Source organism: Doryrhamphus excisus, chromosome 19 (assembly GCF_030265055.1).
Source record: "Doryrhamphus excisus isolate RoL2022-K1 chromosome 19, RoL_Dexc_1.0, whole genome shotgun sequence".
Classification (NCBI taxonomy): domain Eukaryota; kingdom Metazoa; phylum Chordata; class Actinopteri; order Syngnathiformes; family Syngnathidae; genus Doryrhamphus; species Doryrhamphus excisus.
In genome coordinates, this window is record NC_080484.1 from 7196544 (window position 1) to 7210029 (window position 13486).

Consider the following 13486-nt stretch of genomic DNA (forward strand, 5'->3'; position numbering starts at 1 on the left):
TATATTAACTGTGCTAATCATATTATAATTATACTAACTAACATCAGTTTTAGAGGTATGTACATATACAATCACTAAGTGCTATAATTTTAGCATGCAAATTTTTGCATGTTAGCATTGTTGGAATTCTTTAAGTCATTTAAACTTTCATGGTCAAAAGATGTAAATATGTGTATAAAATAAATGTCCAACTAATATTTATGGCATAAATCACAATATGGGAGGAACTATGGCGCTTGGCAGAGGTCTGCTCTCTCTTGAGTGTTTTTCTACAGGATCAGACAAAATGATTTGACACATTTGTAGGTTAAATAAAAGGCAAATAAAGTAAACAAACAAAAAAATGTTTTTATTTCCGAAAAGTAAATTATAATGCCATTGTTTTTTGTTTTTTTTTCTGACCCTTCAGTTTCAAATCTGTTGTCATGGTGCAGAGGCTATTACAGTTTTTTTTTCAATTTTAAAAATTGGCTTCATTTCCAAGAATTGCTGTTGCGACTGTGTGTTATTTTGCTGCTTTAATACAGAGTGTTTTGAAATGGTCTTTCTTTGACATAAATTATACCATACATGTTTCCATGGAGTGCTAAGCTGTAGCCCAATATTGATTCCTTGGGAATGCAATACAAAAAAAACGTGTTTTTATACGCATTGTGTCCCTTGGGGAAATTGTGTAATGAGGCGTATGGATATACTGTGACTGCTCATTTTCCTTAGATGACACACATCAAAATCTTTGTAAACTATGCCTTCCATGATACTGACATGACCAAAATGTATTCATATGTATGTACCATGGAGTATATTTTCAGTCTGTATCGCTGAATACATGGGGATTATTTCTCAGCTGTGTGCTTTGGGTATTATTATCAAATAGATGCTTTTTTTCCAAGGTGGTGGATTGGAAGACGCATGAAAACACAGACTGTAGTCTATGGCTGGTTGTTTGAAAGGAAATCAAATCATCACAGCAAGATAACCCCCTGCTGTCTGGTTAATGTGTCCTCATGCTGGGATGAAAGTTTTGTGCCAGAATTAGTAACAGTGTTAGTAACTGTTGTCTCTCAATGTCATCTTCTAATGGGGATCTTTGTCAAAGGATGGTATAGATGGCGTTGGCGTCTTTCTGTGCCATTTGAGGCCATTGCAAGGAATGAATGTGAGATGTCGCCTCCCGACTGAGGGGGAAAAAAAGTGCACGACTACTCCAAGGTTAAAGAATGAATTTGTGAAATGGAACACGGTGGTCAAGCTAGAAGTGAAACCCCACCCTAGGGCTCAACAATAACGTGTGAATGGTTGTTTGTCTATATGTGCCCTGTGATTGGCTGGCGACCAGTCCAGGGTGTACCCCGCCTCTCGCCTGAAGACAGCTGGGATAGGCTCCAGCACCCCCACAACCCTCGTGAGGAAAAGCGGTAGAAAATGAATGAATGCTCATTGTTTTGTTTATATACTGTGTGTGCTACCCTGGCAGGTTTTCGGAAAGACGTTACTACGTTACAGAGATCATGCGCAATGCTGTGTCTATTCCAATTTTTCCCAGTGACAGGCTCCCAGTGACTCAAAGAATCACCTACAAAATCCTTCTGTTCAAGTCCATCCATAACCTTGCCCCCCCGCCCCCTTACCTCGCTGACCTCGTCCACATTATCAATCCTTCCCGCTCCCTCAGATCTTCCTCCTCCCTCCATCTCAGTGTACCCAGCACGCCTTAGCACTATGGGGAGCAGAGCTTTCAGCCGCTCTGCTCCCAAACTCTGGAACTCATTGCCGCCTGACCTCCGTAACTCCGCCACCCTTCCGATCTTCAAAACCAAACTCACATGTCACATGGTCCCCCCCTTATTTATTGTATTCATTCATTCATTCATTCATTCATTTTTTACTGCTTTTCCTCACAAGGGTCGCGGGGGGTGCTGGAGCCTATCCCAGCTGTCTTCGGGCGAGAGGCTGGTGGCCAGCCAATCACAGGGCACATATAGACAACCATTCACACTCACATTCATACCTATGGACAATGGCCAATTAACCTAGCATGTTTTTGGAATGTGGGAGGAAACCGGAGTACCCGGAGAAAACCCACGCATGCACAGGGAGAACATGCAAACTCCACACAGAGATGGCCAATGGTGGAATTGAACCCTGGTCTCCTAGCTGTGAGGTCTGCGCGCTAACCACTAGACCACCGTGCCGCCCTTATTTATTGTATGTTCTTATTCATTGTTTGTTCTCTTTTATCTTGTATTTTATATTTGTGTTTTTATATCTTCTGTACAGCGACCTTGGGTGTCCTGAAAGGCGCTTTGAAATAAAATGTATTATTATTATTATTTTACAGAAGCCTCTTCTTACCTTGCATTTCAAATTTTTAAAGGTATTTCTAAAGACTAATAGTCACAGTCAGCTGTATTATCATGCATTATAATTTCCAAATGCCAAGCCAAATAGTGCCTTTTGGAGGGGGGGGGGGAGAACAGATTAGTCACTTGATGGCGGGGTCTTTACCTCAATTAAAGATAATTGCTTTGTATGATTCATTTCTTTGACGCTGCTAGCCGGTTTGCTATGGTAAATAATGACCACATTGCTAGTGGTGCTACAGGGCAATCGTGACAACATGAATGACGCCAGTAAGCCTTTAATTGTCAGTCGTTTCTTCTGATGCAACATTTAATGTTTCATGAGACTGTGAGATGGATAACATGACGTTATTCATCTTATTGATTTATGTAAAAATATACTTCTGATTGCTTACCAATATTCTTGATTATATTATTAAACTGTTATTATATTTATATAATATAATACTTTGCCTCACTTTCTTGTCATTTCTAGCTAATAGGTACATGTTGACAATATAAATCTGCACTTTGACTAAATATTTGTTCCGGGGTAGGAATCATTTTGGGCTTATATACCCTTGTATTCCCATATGAGAATGTTTTATGTTGTTTTCTGCTCTGGTATCATGTCCATGCATCTTTCATTTCAGCAGCTCAAAATCAATATGTGGCGTTCAAAAATGATACTGTGGCCAGCCGTCACAAACAAATGAATGTACTGGATGCCGTAGATATGCCAGGGAAATATGGCCTCCCAATAGGCTTATTGACTGGAGATTTTGATGCTAGCGGAACATTTCTGTTAATTGACAGCTGGATATTGTCCAATTTGAAGTGCACATTTGATTTGGAGTTTTTTTTTTTTTTCAGAATTAAATTTGACTTTGTAGTTTGTTAGTAGGAACAGGAAAGTGGTGATTTAGACGCCCCTGGTCTATATGAACAGTCCAGTACAAATGACTGATCATGACTGATCTTGTATTTTATATTGGTGTTTTTTTATCTCCTGTACAGCGACCTTGGGTGTCCTGAAAGGCGCTTTTAAATAAAATGTATTATTATTATTATTATCCGTGCACTTTTATTTATATATTTATTACAAATACTGGAATAAAAAAACCTCAGGAACAGAATAACTAGTGACTGGTATACAGTAGAGTACAATGCTGTAGTGGCCGTCATGAACTGAAATGTGTAAAGTGTGCATTCTGGTACTTTAGTGCTTTTTAAAAGACAAAGTCGCAAGTCTTTATTTAGCTGTTTAGTGGGTGCATTGTTCTTATCCGGTGTCCTTTGGGGGTGAGAAGAAACACTGATCATCTGTTCCCTCTTTCCCTTTTACAAATGTGTTGTTTGCCAGTCGATGGTAGAAAAAATAGATCTAGGGCTTGACAACTTTGTAGCTACTCAGGATGCGACCTAATTATTTTCATAAATCAGCTGTCGGCATTGTGTTTCTTCTTTCTGTCTCCAGTGTCTTGTGAGTGAAAATAAATTTGCCGTGGTAGTTCAGTAAAAGACAGACTGACATACTTGTGTGGAAAGGACTGCTGGGCATACAAATCATCAATTAGCCGAGCTGCAAAAATGATTGATTAATCCTATGAATCACATTGAAGTAAACACGTTGGAGTGCACTACAGAAATGCTCTTGATTCAGTCTCAATTTACCACATGTGTGCAGATATAAATATTCTGGGCACAATTACTCAAAACTTACATTGAAACATTCTCCCATGCAATTAGACACAAAAAAATGTAGTCAAATGCCTGCTCAAAAAGTTCAATGAGGTCCAAAGGAAGCCAATGTTTTAATAGTAACATACCTCTCGACGGTTTGCACTCCAATACAACACATGCCTAATGAGAATAAAACCTCAAGCGGATTGAGGTTCCTCTGATGACTTTGACGTAAACACAATCACCATTAAAAGTTAAATCACTTCAGCTCTCTTTATTTCCTCGCCTGGTTTACTCAGGACTTTAATTGCAATTAGCTCAAGCCCTGATTTATCGATGTGTAGAGGGGTTTTCTGCGCCATGTCTTGTTAGTCTAATTGGTTTACTTAAGGCATGACAGGGAGCCTGCTGGAGATACCGTGGCACATGGAAAAGCCTCCATGTTTTGTACCAAGTTTGTTTTTCCCAGTTTTTTTTTCTCTGCATGTTCCATCTTGTCCTCCTGCTTCAGGCAATCAAGCACCTATCAGATGGTTTTTTTTTCGTGGTGGTAATAACACTCATTTGGTCCCCGGTGACAGCTCATATCAAGGGGAGCGATCATTCACCGGTCATAGGCTATTATTCTCCAAGTGAAATTGAGTGTGGTATAAAATGTCCACATTTTACAGCAGGTGTTACTGGAGACTTAGCCAGATTACCGTTGCTGCTGACGTGTGCCCAATAGGAGACTAATCAATGTTAATAGCGGTCATACCCAAAGGTGTGGCCTGTGGCTTTGCATTTGATGAGGGGGATGTGCTACGCTACAATGTAGACATATCTTAACTTAAATCAGTGCTTCTCAAATAGTGGGGCGGGGGGCTTTCATTTCAAAGCAGACTTACCAACATGTACAAATTTATAGTACTCAACATGCATTTTGACTCTTGAATATGGTAATGGTAATTCATTCATTCATTCATTTTCTACCGCTTTTCCTCACGAGGGTCGCGGGAGGTGCTGGAGCCTATCTCAGCTGTCTTCGGGCGAGAGGTGGGGTACACCCTGGACTGGTCGCCAGCCAATCACAGGACACATACAGACACACAACCATTCACACTCACACCCATGGACAACTTGGAGTCACCAATTAACCTAGCATGTTTTTGGAATGTGGGAGGAAACTGGAATACCCGGAGAAAACCCACGCATGCATGGGGAGAACATGCAAACTCCACACAGAGATGTCCGAGGGTGGAATTGAACCCTGGTCTCTGGTGAGGTCTGCGTGCTAACCACTAGTGGTTTAATTTTATTTGAACATGCATCAGGTTGCAATTGAATGCTTCACATTGAGTCACATGATTCACATAGTTCCACATATGCTTGTATGCTCTCCATTTTGTTGCATTTTCCTGGTTTCATTTTCAAGTTCTGTCTGTACATTACAGATAAATAAATAAATATTATTAGTTTCTCTAGTATTTCAAATGGGAGAGGTGCAAAAAAAATGTCTGTCCCCTGGGGTGGCAGAAAAATAATTGAGAAGCACTGCCTTAAATAATTGTTTGCAGTGGAAGATCTAGATCAGAACGGAAATGCAAATTATCTATTACAGGGGTCAGCAATCCACGGCTCCAGAGCCGAATGTGGCTTTTCAGCCGCTTTGTTGTGTTTTAACGCTTCAATGGCAAAAATATGCATCTTTGTAATGAGTTTTATAAAAATCTGACTTTCTGTGAGACCCTGAATGAATCCTGGCATAGTTCTGACTAGTGATTGGATGAGCTTGAGGAATGTAGGGGAAGCGGGTGTTTTGTCTGAATATATATGATCCGGGCTCAAATGAGCGACCACGTCGTTGATGGGGGCCACACAGAGGAGGTGACGTACGTCACATGTAGCCATTCATTTTCAATAGAACTTGCATAACAGGGCGATTATTGTGCGTCTCTGTCCAGCCAAGTGACGCATAAAGTACATGTCTGTTGAATTTATGCACGTCATCGTGCACATGCTGGCTTGCAAATCGCGATGTGATCCCAGATAGCTCTCGCCCAGATAGATTTTCTTTAGTGAGCGAGGTTGCCGACCCCTGATCTATTACAATAGGTGAATGCCTACTTCACTACTAAACATATTTCATTGACTCAAATGTGTTAGGACCGGCAAGGCCCACTGAGATTTGTTTTTTTGTTTCTTGGCATATTGATCCGATCTGATTGCAGCCAGTTCAAACAGGAAGTATGACTCATAATAAAGCTATATGTATGTGTGTGAAGTTTAATAATAAAGAACAGGGTGTTATTGTTGTTGTTTCCAAGAGAAGTCTTGGTGTGTGTGTTGACCTGCAGGTCTAGTCCGACAACAGAGTGGAAAATTCCGCTTTGAATTCACAACAAAAGTTATCACAAGGCACTTTACACATCTGTAAAGCAGGGTCTTGGACCAGAAAACCAACGGAACCACACAACGTTGGTGACTGAGGCAAGGAAAAATGCCCTTTAAGAAAGAAACCTCAAACAGTGTGGGGTGGCCATCTCGATAGAGGCTGTTTTTTTTCGGTCAATTTCAGAAAATAGTAGTATGTCATGGGACTTGGACTTTTGATGATCCACAGTTTGGTAGTTTAATATATTAAAAAACACCAATTTACATTTTTTTTAGCCAAAAAAAAGAAAAAATGTTGATGGAACAGGGGGGGAAAGATATCAGAAGTAAATCTTCTATTTTCCTTGGCTCCCTTTGCTTTCTTCTTTGCACACGTCCCTGAGCCTTTGTCTTTTTGGAAATTTGACAGAAGATTCTTGTTGTTGCCATGGCTATGTCGGCGTCTACGGACTACCCGAGTTGATATTTTCATGGACAGGGAAGGTCGTGGGTGACACAGGGCTCGTATAATGTAGGAGGGAGGTCGTTTATCAGCCACCCACCAAAGGAGATGGAACAGGAACAGGAAGAGGATGAGAATTAGTGACTGCAGAGCTATTAAGCAAAGGAGTAGAAGAGTTAACATGGGACTTGGAGACGGGAAGGTTTTGTTCTTTTTCCATCTCACTGCAAATTTCCCATTTGCCCTTTTATGCAAACTAGTTTAACTTGAATTCATGAGAAATCAAGAAGCAAAAGAAATGAGTCCAGGCACCTCAGAGACAAAGTATACTGAAACCTGGAGCGTCTCCATTAACAGTGGAGTGGCAATAATAAGATTTCAATTATACACTCCCGACAAGTTTCATTCACTTGGACACCCGTGCCACATAAATGAGAAATGAGAAGGCCAGTCTCATACTCATACAAGGAGTGGCTCTGCAAAACATTGTAAACATTGTATGTTCTGGATAAGTGAACATGCATCAGATTACAATTGAGTGCATCCCATAATCAGTTCCCAGTTCCACATGTCCAAAAGGAGTAGGAAGAAGCAAAGCGTATTAAATCCTACCCCTCCATCTGGTACTTTTACAATCTGTAACTGTTACATTTGTTCACTTCCTGCTTTCCTAATGTAGTTTAAGTTTTTTTTAAATTTTATTTTTGTCACATACCGAAGTATGAGGTGATATGACCATACAATGACATAATGTGTACCATAGTAAGTGTCAATATAGTGATATGTATAGCACATCATGACTGGTTCAAGACTCTTCATCCTTGTATTTAGCAAACAGCAACTGCTTGTATTGTTTCTTGAATTGGCTCATCGTTGTGCATTGTTTGAGGTCCTTACTCAATCCATTCCATAGTTTGATTCCACATACTGAAATGCTATGGCTTTTTAAACGTAGTCCTAGCATAGAAGTGTTTCAAATGTAGTTCTTCCCTGAGATCATATTTCTCCTCTCTTGTAGAGAAGTATTGGATGACATTTTTAACTAATTGGTTATTTTTAGCCTTATGCATTATTTTAGCTGTTTGAAGATTAACTATATCAGCAAGTTTAAGTATTAATGATTTTAGAAATAAGGAGTTAGTATGTTCTCTGTAGGCGGCATTATGAATTATCCTTACTGACCTTTTTTGCAGTACATTTAGCGAGTGAAGATTGCTTTTATAGTTATTACCTCATATTTCCACACACTAATAATAATAATAATAATCTGAACATTGAATTACATGGAGCGTGGGCGCAGCCTGCTCTGTGATTGGCCGATATGTGTTTTCGGAATGGAGCTAAGTCTATTTGAAAGGACAATGATTATATTTCTGTGCAAAAAAAAATCCACTTTTTGCAATCAATATAAAGATAATACTCTATTTCATTCATACAGACCAGGAGGTGATGCCAAACAACTTCTCCCCAAGTGAGTCAGAGCTTTTCTTGTCACTCACGTGAACCGGTGACCAGTAGAGATGCAGCTGTAGCCGGTTTGGAATAAAATGTCAGAGATTGGGAATATTACAAGCAAGGATTGTTTTATGTTAAAATAATGGTGATCAATGAAGTTGAATCATCAAACTGTCAATCATTTAAGAAATATAGCCAAACATTGGCTTTTTTCAGGGTTGTCTTTTAATACTGTATATAAAACATAGTTGTCCCTCGTTTATCATTAATTGGTTCCAGACCTTCCTGCAATAAGTGAATTTCCAAAGATACAAGATTCAATATTAATAAACTGAATATTTTTTGTAGTTAGAGCATAGAAAATATGCAGTATGACTTTCTAAAGAGCCCTGTAATAATGACATGAAATAACACCCCACAATCACTTTTACACTCCCATTAATCTTTGTTTACACCACATTGCGCAGGCTGCGGCTTATACCACATAATAGCATATTTGTCACTTCTACAGAGGTACAAACCGAATTCGACAAAATAAAATCAACAAATTAAGAAGTCAAAAATGTACCACTTCCACGCGTAATGGGAGGAAATGTTTTTTCACTTCATGTTAGACATGCCTGAGCTGAATACATGCAGTGTTAAGGTAATGTAATGATTTGTGATTAATGTAACACCAGGGATCAGAATACTACATACATATGATTTGTTTTTACAATTGTTTTGACGAATAATAGGCCATAGTCAACCACAAAACAGTGACCATTTATTTAACAAACTTTTGAAAAACCATGATCACAATGTACAAGTAATTGGTTAATTGATTATTAACTTTGCCCATTGTCTGTCAGGAAAATCTAGTTAAAGGCCTATCCTCGTTTATGGTAGACGTTGTACACATCAGCTGTTTCAAGGTCCAACTTGGATGTGCTCAATCCCCGTCACTGTCACATAAAGCTGACATTCTTCCCTTTCCGTAACCTTGGAAATGCTGCTTTTCATACATCATTTTATTCCATGGCGAGAGACAAAAGCCCTCCCACAGCCTTTCCTTTTTGACCCCCATCAGTCCCTGTATAGCAAAGCAATCAAGGACAACTGCAGATGGTACTGAGCGGGGCAGAAATCGTGAAAGCAGCACGTCTGCGATATTAAGCATGCCGGGCAAGCTGCGACCGACCGCCGTTCTTCTGTCACGTCTCCAGCAGAGCGTCCATCTGTGTTTGTCACACCGACCTGTGGTCTGCTGTTTGTGACTTTTTAATCCTGTTTGTCCGAAGCAGACTTCTTATAGTTACATTGCTTGGTTGCGGATCAGGGTTTTTTTTTTTCATGTGTTGTATTCAGGACGCAGAACCTTTGTCTTGATGACCACTAGTTGGGCTATCATTAGTCACCTTGCCCTGCAGGCTGTTGACTTTATATTATATCGTACATGAGCTGTGTCTCCATGTATTTAATGGTTGGTGAGTCAGTGCATGACTCAAGGGGAACAACAACAATGGGATTCGATTTCTTGTGTGAATTGTTAGATGCCAACATGCACATCAATATGACTGTGTGTCCAAAAAAAATGTTTTTCTTATCTACTTATTTTGCTTTTGTGGCTAGCGTATAGCTAGAAATTCCACCACTTGATGGATTCGTCCAGAATCAAAAGGAAAAAGTATTTTCATCAAGCAATTACCTTTTTTGTATGTTGGAAAATGTATTGATTCTGAAACACAATGAAACCTTAAAAATCAAACACAGGCCCATGAAACATACACACAATGTTGGAAGTCACATTTATCAATCAATCAAGTGTATAAAGTAGGGATACCCAATTTTCTTTTAGATGTAACTGTAGTTTTCGCACACCCGGAAGGTAAGAACGACTCAAACGAAGTTGGATTTGACAAACTGTACCTGCGGATTTGTCCTGATATCCAAATATCCTGACATCACTACTATTAACCAAACTTACAAAAATCGGGGTACCTACTACGGCTCAAAGTATTTTGCTGGCCGACGGGCGGCTATCTTCAGTGATGGAGGAGGATGCCATGGCGATGATGGGAGTATGGTGGCGTCTTATGTAGGATTTAGCACCGTCGTGATGATGCGGGAAATTTGGTTGGCTGCCGGGGTTTGGTGTATTGACGGTCAATGTTTTTTTTTGTCTGAGGCCGTAGCGATCGACGCCAAGTTGGTTTGCAGCACGCTTAATCTGGTCATTTTAATCCACTCTAGTGTTTTTTTTTATTATTGGTTATCGCAGCTATTTTTTGATGTTATTCTATGCAGTGTACCATTACAATGTTATGTTATAACTTTAATGTCAGATTAACTTTTGGATTATTTTCTTGAAGCTTTGTCCAGTTCTTGTCTAAAATATTCCCAGCATGTACTTATTGGCCGTGAAATGACACTCCTGCTCAGTTGTGGAGATCACCACAATTATAACAAGAGCTTTGAAGAGCCCTTCAGAGCCGACGGCCAGCGTGTTCTTGTTTCACAGTCACTCGTGGGTGATGCGTTCCATCATGCCCATTCACTCACTCACACACACACACACACACACACAATTCGCTGCCATCAGTGCTGAAAAGATGTTAACAAGTCGGCTCTGTAGGATGGACGTGCTTCTGTTGCTTTCTGGCTTGTTGACAACACAACCTCAGTGCTTATGTGCTTCCGAGAGCTCTCAGCCGCTTTAAGCAAAATGGTCGCACACACGTAGTTCGGACTCTCGACTGTTTACACAATGCCATCCACTGCCTTTTAAAGGTTGGCCATTTCACAGCGGCTGCTCGTGTTTGTGTTGTATGTATTAAAAACACACACTTTTGGTGTGCTTGGTCCGCAAGCTTTTGTCCTTAACTCATTCGATCCCAGACGGTTTTCAAAAGATGTCTTTCTCAGTACCGGCCATTTTGATTAATTTGATTGATTTTTCAAGGCACACAGATTATTATGTTGTTGGGTTGTTGGGACATGATATATGTCGATATATATTAGACTACCCTTTTCTGTTTTTTGAATCAGCAGCAAAACAAAGGTCAGTTTCGGAAAAATATCAGTTTTCAACAAAAAGGGAGAAAAAAATGATTTTATGAAAAGATGTATTTCAAGCGTAACTTTCAATTAGACACGAATTTCATGATATATTTTTAGCCAAAATGCCACAACATAAACACAAAAATGGTTGTTACAATTTTCACATTTTCCACTGAACTGTGTGAGTGCATGCGTGTGCATATGTTAAAATTTCCCTTCGACGCATAACCTTCTCTGCGGAACACGGTGAGATGCCTTTTCATTTCATGTGGAGCATATTTCAATGGGAAAGATGAAGGCCATGCGCTTATGAATGCACTTTCATCTTAAAACGGCACCAAACATGCTCCCTTCTATTCTAGAGTTGCACCATCACCTCTTTGTGCCTCTCGCACAAAAAAAAAACGTAAAAGGCGTATAAATACATCCTTAAGAGCAAGCGGCCAGGTTGAAAAAAACATATAAATATGTCTTTGGTAGCAGTTGAAAAAGGGAGCTTTTGAAAAACTCTGCCTTTAATGTGTATGTGTGTATGGACAAGTAAAATTTTATTCATTATTATTTGTGTTGTAAGAAATCTCATGGTATTAGACTTAACAACAGACCATCAACTTCTTGACTTTTGAGTGTTTGAATGAGTCAGAAGTGGTTGCTAAAGGCACGCCCATCATCTGTAGCCTGACGCAGCCCCGCACACAACGAAAGTTCCTCTTGCACTAAAACTGCTACATCGTGTTTCCATTCACCTAAATCTGAGGCGGTACTCATCCCCAAATGTTCCCCACAATTGCACTTACACTTGAACACTCACCCTGCACATCCTGCTTAGTGCCCCCACAAATGCAGTGCCAATCCCTTCAGCATGTTTTGCAGGGTGAAAAAAATATATCACTCTCACAAAAGACAGGAAGTCCCACACACGGCAGACATGCTTGTTCTGGATGATGTAGTGGGGGCGGACTTGATTGGCGGAGGGGATCAGAGCAAGGATCGTAGCAAGTATCGACTCATATCGATAACGGCGCCCCCTTAGTGTTTACCAAATAAAATGCTATGATCTCGTAATTTGCGAATGCAAATGAACTTAATCATGGCCACTCTCCAGCAGTCTGCCGCTCAAAGACATGTGACCAAGACCTTGTTGTTTGTCCCTAAACCTGATTGGACATTAAGAGATTCAGTGGAAAATTTGGTGTCTTCCTTGATAACAATATTTTCTTCAAATAGGGTCACATTTTATTTAACACTCACTGAAAACCTCAAATATTTTCAAGTCATCACACTAAAATTTGAGTTAAGTGCACAGTCATTGCTCTCAAAGTTGCAAGTATTTGATAATATTGTCAAGTTGAGTCCACACCCAATATTGCGATTAAGAATATTGGTGATTAAAAAAACATTAATGTTGTTTCCTGGGCTCCATACAAGTGAGGGCCTTTTTTTTTTAAACATAACGTACACAACATTGCACATGTGATATGTCACTATATTAAAACACATACATTGTAATGCACAACCAAACCAACTCTACTTGCTTTTTCAGGCTTCTAATTGGTCAGAATCTGCATGACAGCTGGGGAATGTTTCAGACCGGAGTGTGTGTTTTTGAAAATATCTGTCTTAATATGGATGTTAACATGGATTTTGCCCATATTTTACCATAGGGCTAAATATATCAAATCAGTCACTCTCTCCATGTCATGTCATTCTCAGGAGATTATTTCACTCAATTCCGCTTGTCAGAAGAAAAAGACTGGGAGAAGGACACCCTTTCATGCAGTGAGGTACATGTGTACTCTTAGTTTTCTATAGATTTCAGCCGCTTTGTAACCCACTCATGTTAAGCTGAACTAGTAGACAACAACACGACAAGAAGTTTGATGCACACAATGATTATGTCCCGTGAAGATGCATTATGCAGTCATGGGAGAAAAATGACAAAACCCCTTAGATGCTAAAACCTATCAAAGATATTTACATTGATGGCAGCCATGTTTTTCAGACAGTTTTGTTCAATTTTTACACATGTGCTTGTCAGTGCTCTAAAGCTACAGTGGGTGTAGGCCTGCCACAAATAGATTTTGCACTACAGACCCTCACTCATAAACGGGGATCTGTGTTGCCAGCTTAGTAAATTTGTCTTTAGATTTAG

At 39.8% G+C, this 13486-nt stretch overlaps 1 protein-coding gene across 2 annotated transcripts in view; it reads left to right on the plus strand.

Annotated features, from left to right (window-relative positions):
• aven (apoptosis, caspase activation inhibitor) overlaps positions 1 to 13486 on the plus strand; it is a 36117-nt gene that overhangs the window by 15868 nt on the left and 6763 nt on the right. Inside the window, exon 3 of one of the 2 annotated variants that reach the window (XM_058057872.1) lies at positions 13048 to 13118. The exons of the other annotated variant lie outside the window; for it this stretch is intronic. Coding sequence (XP_057913855.1) covers positions 13048 to 13118 — 71 coding nt within the window. The remainder of the gene's footprint in view (positions 1 to 13047; positions 13119 to 13486) is intronic. 2 annotated transcript variants of the gene reach the window in all.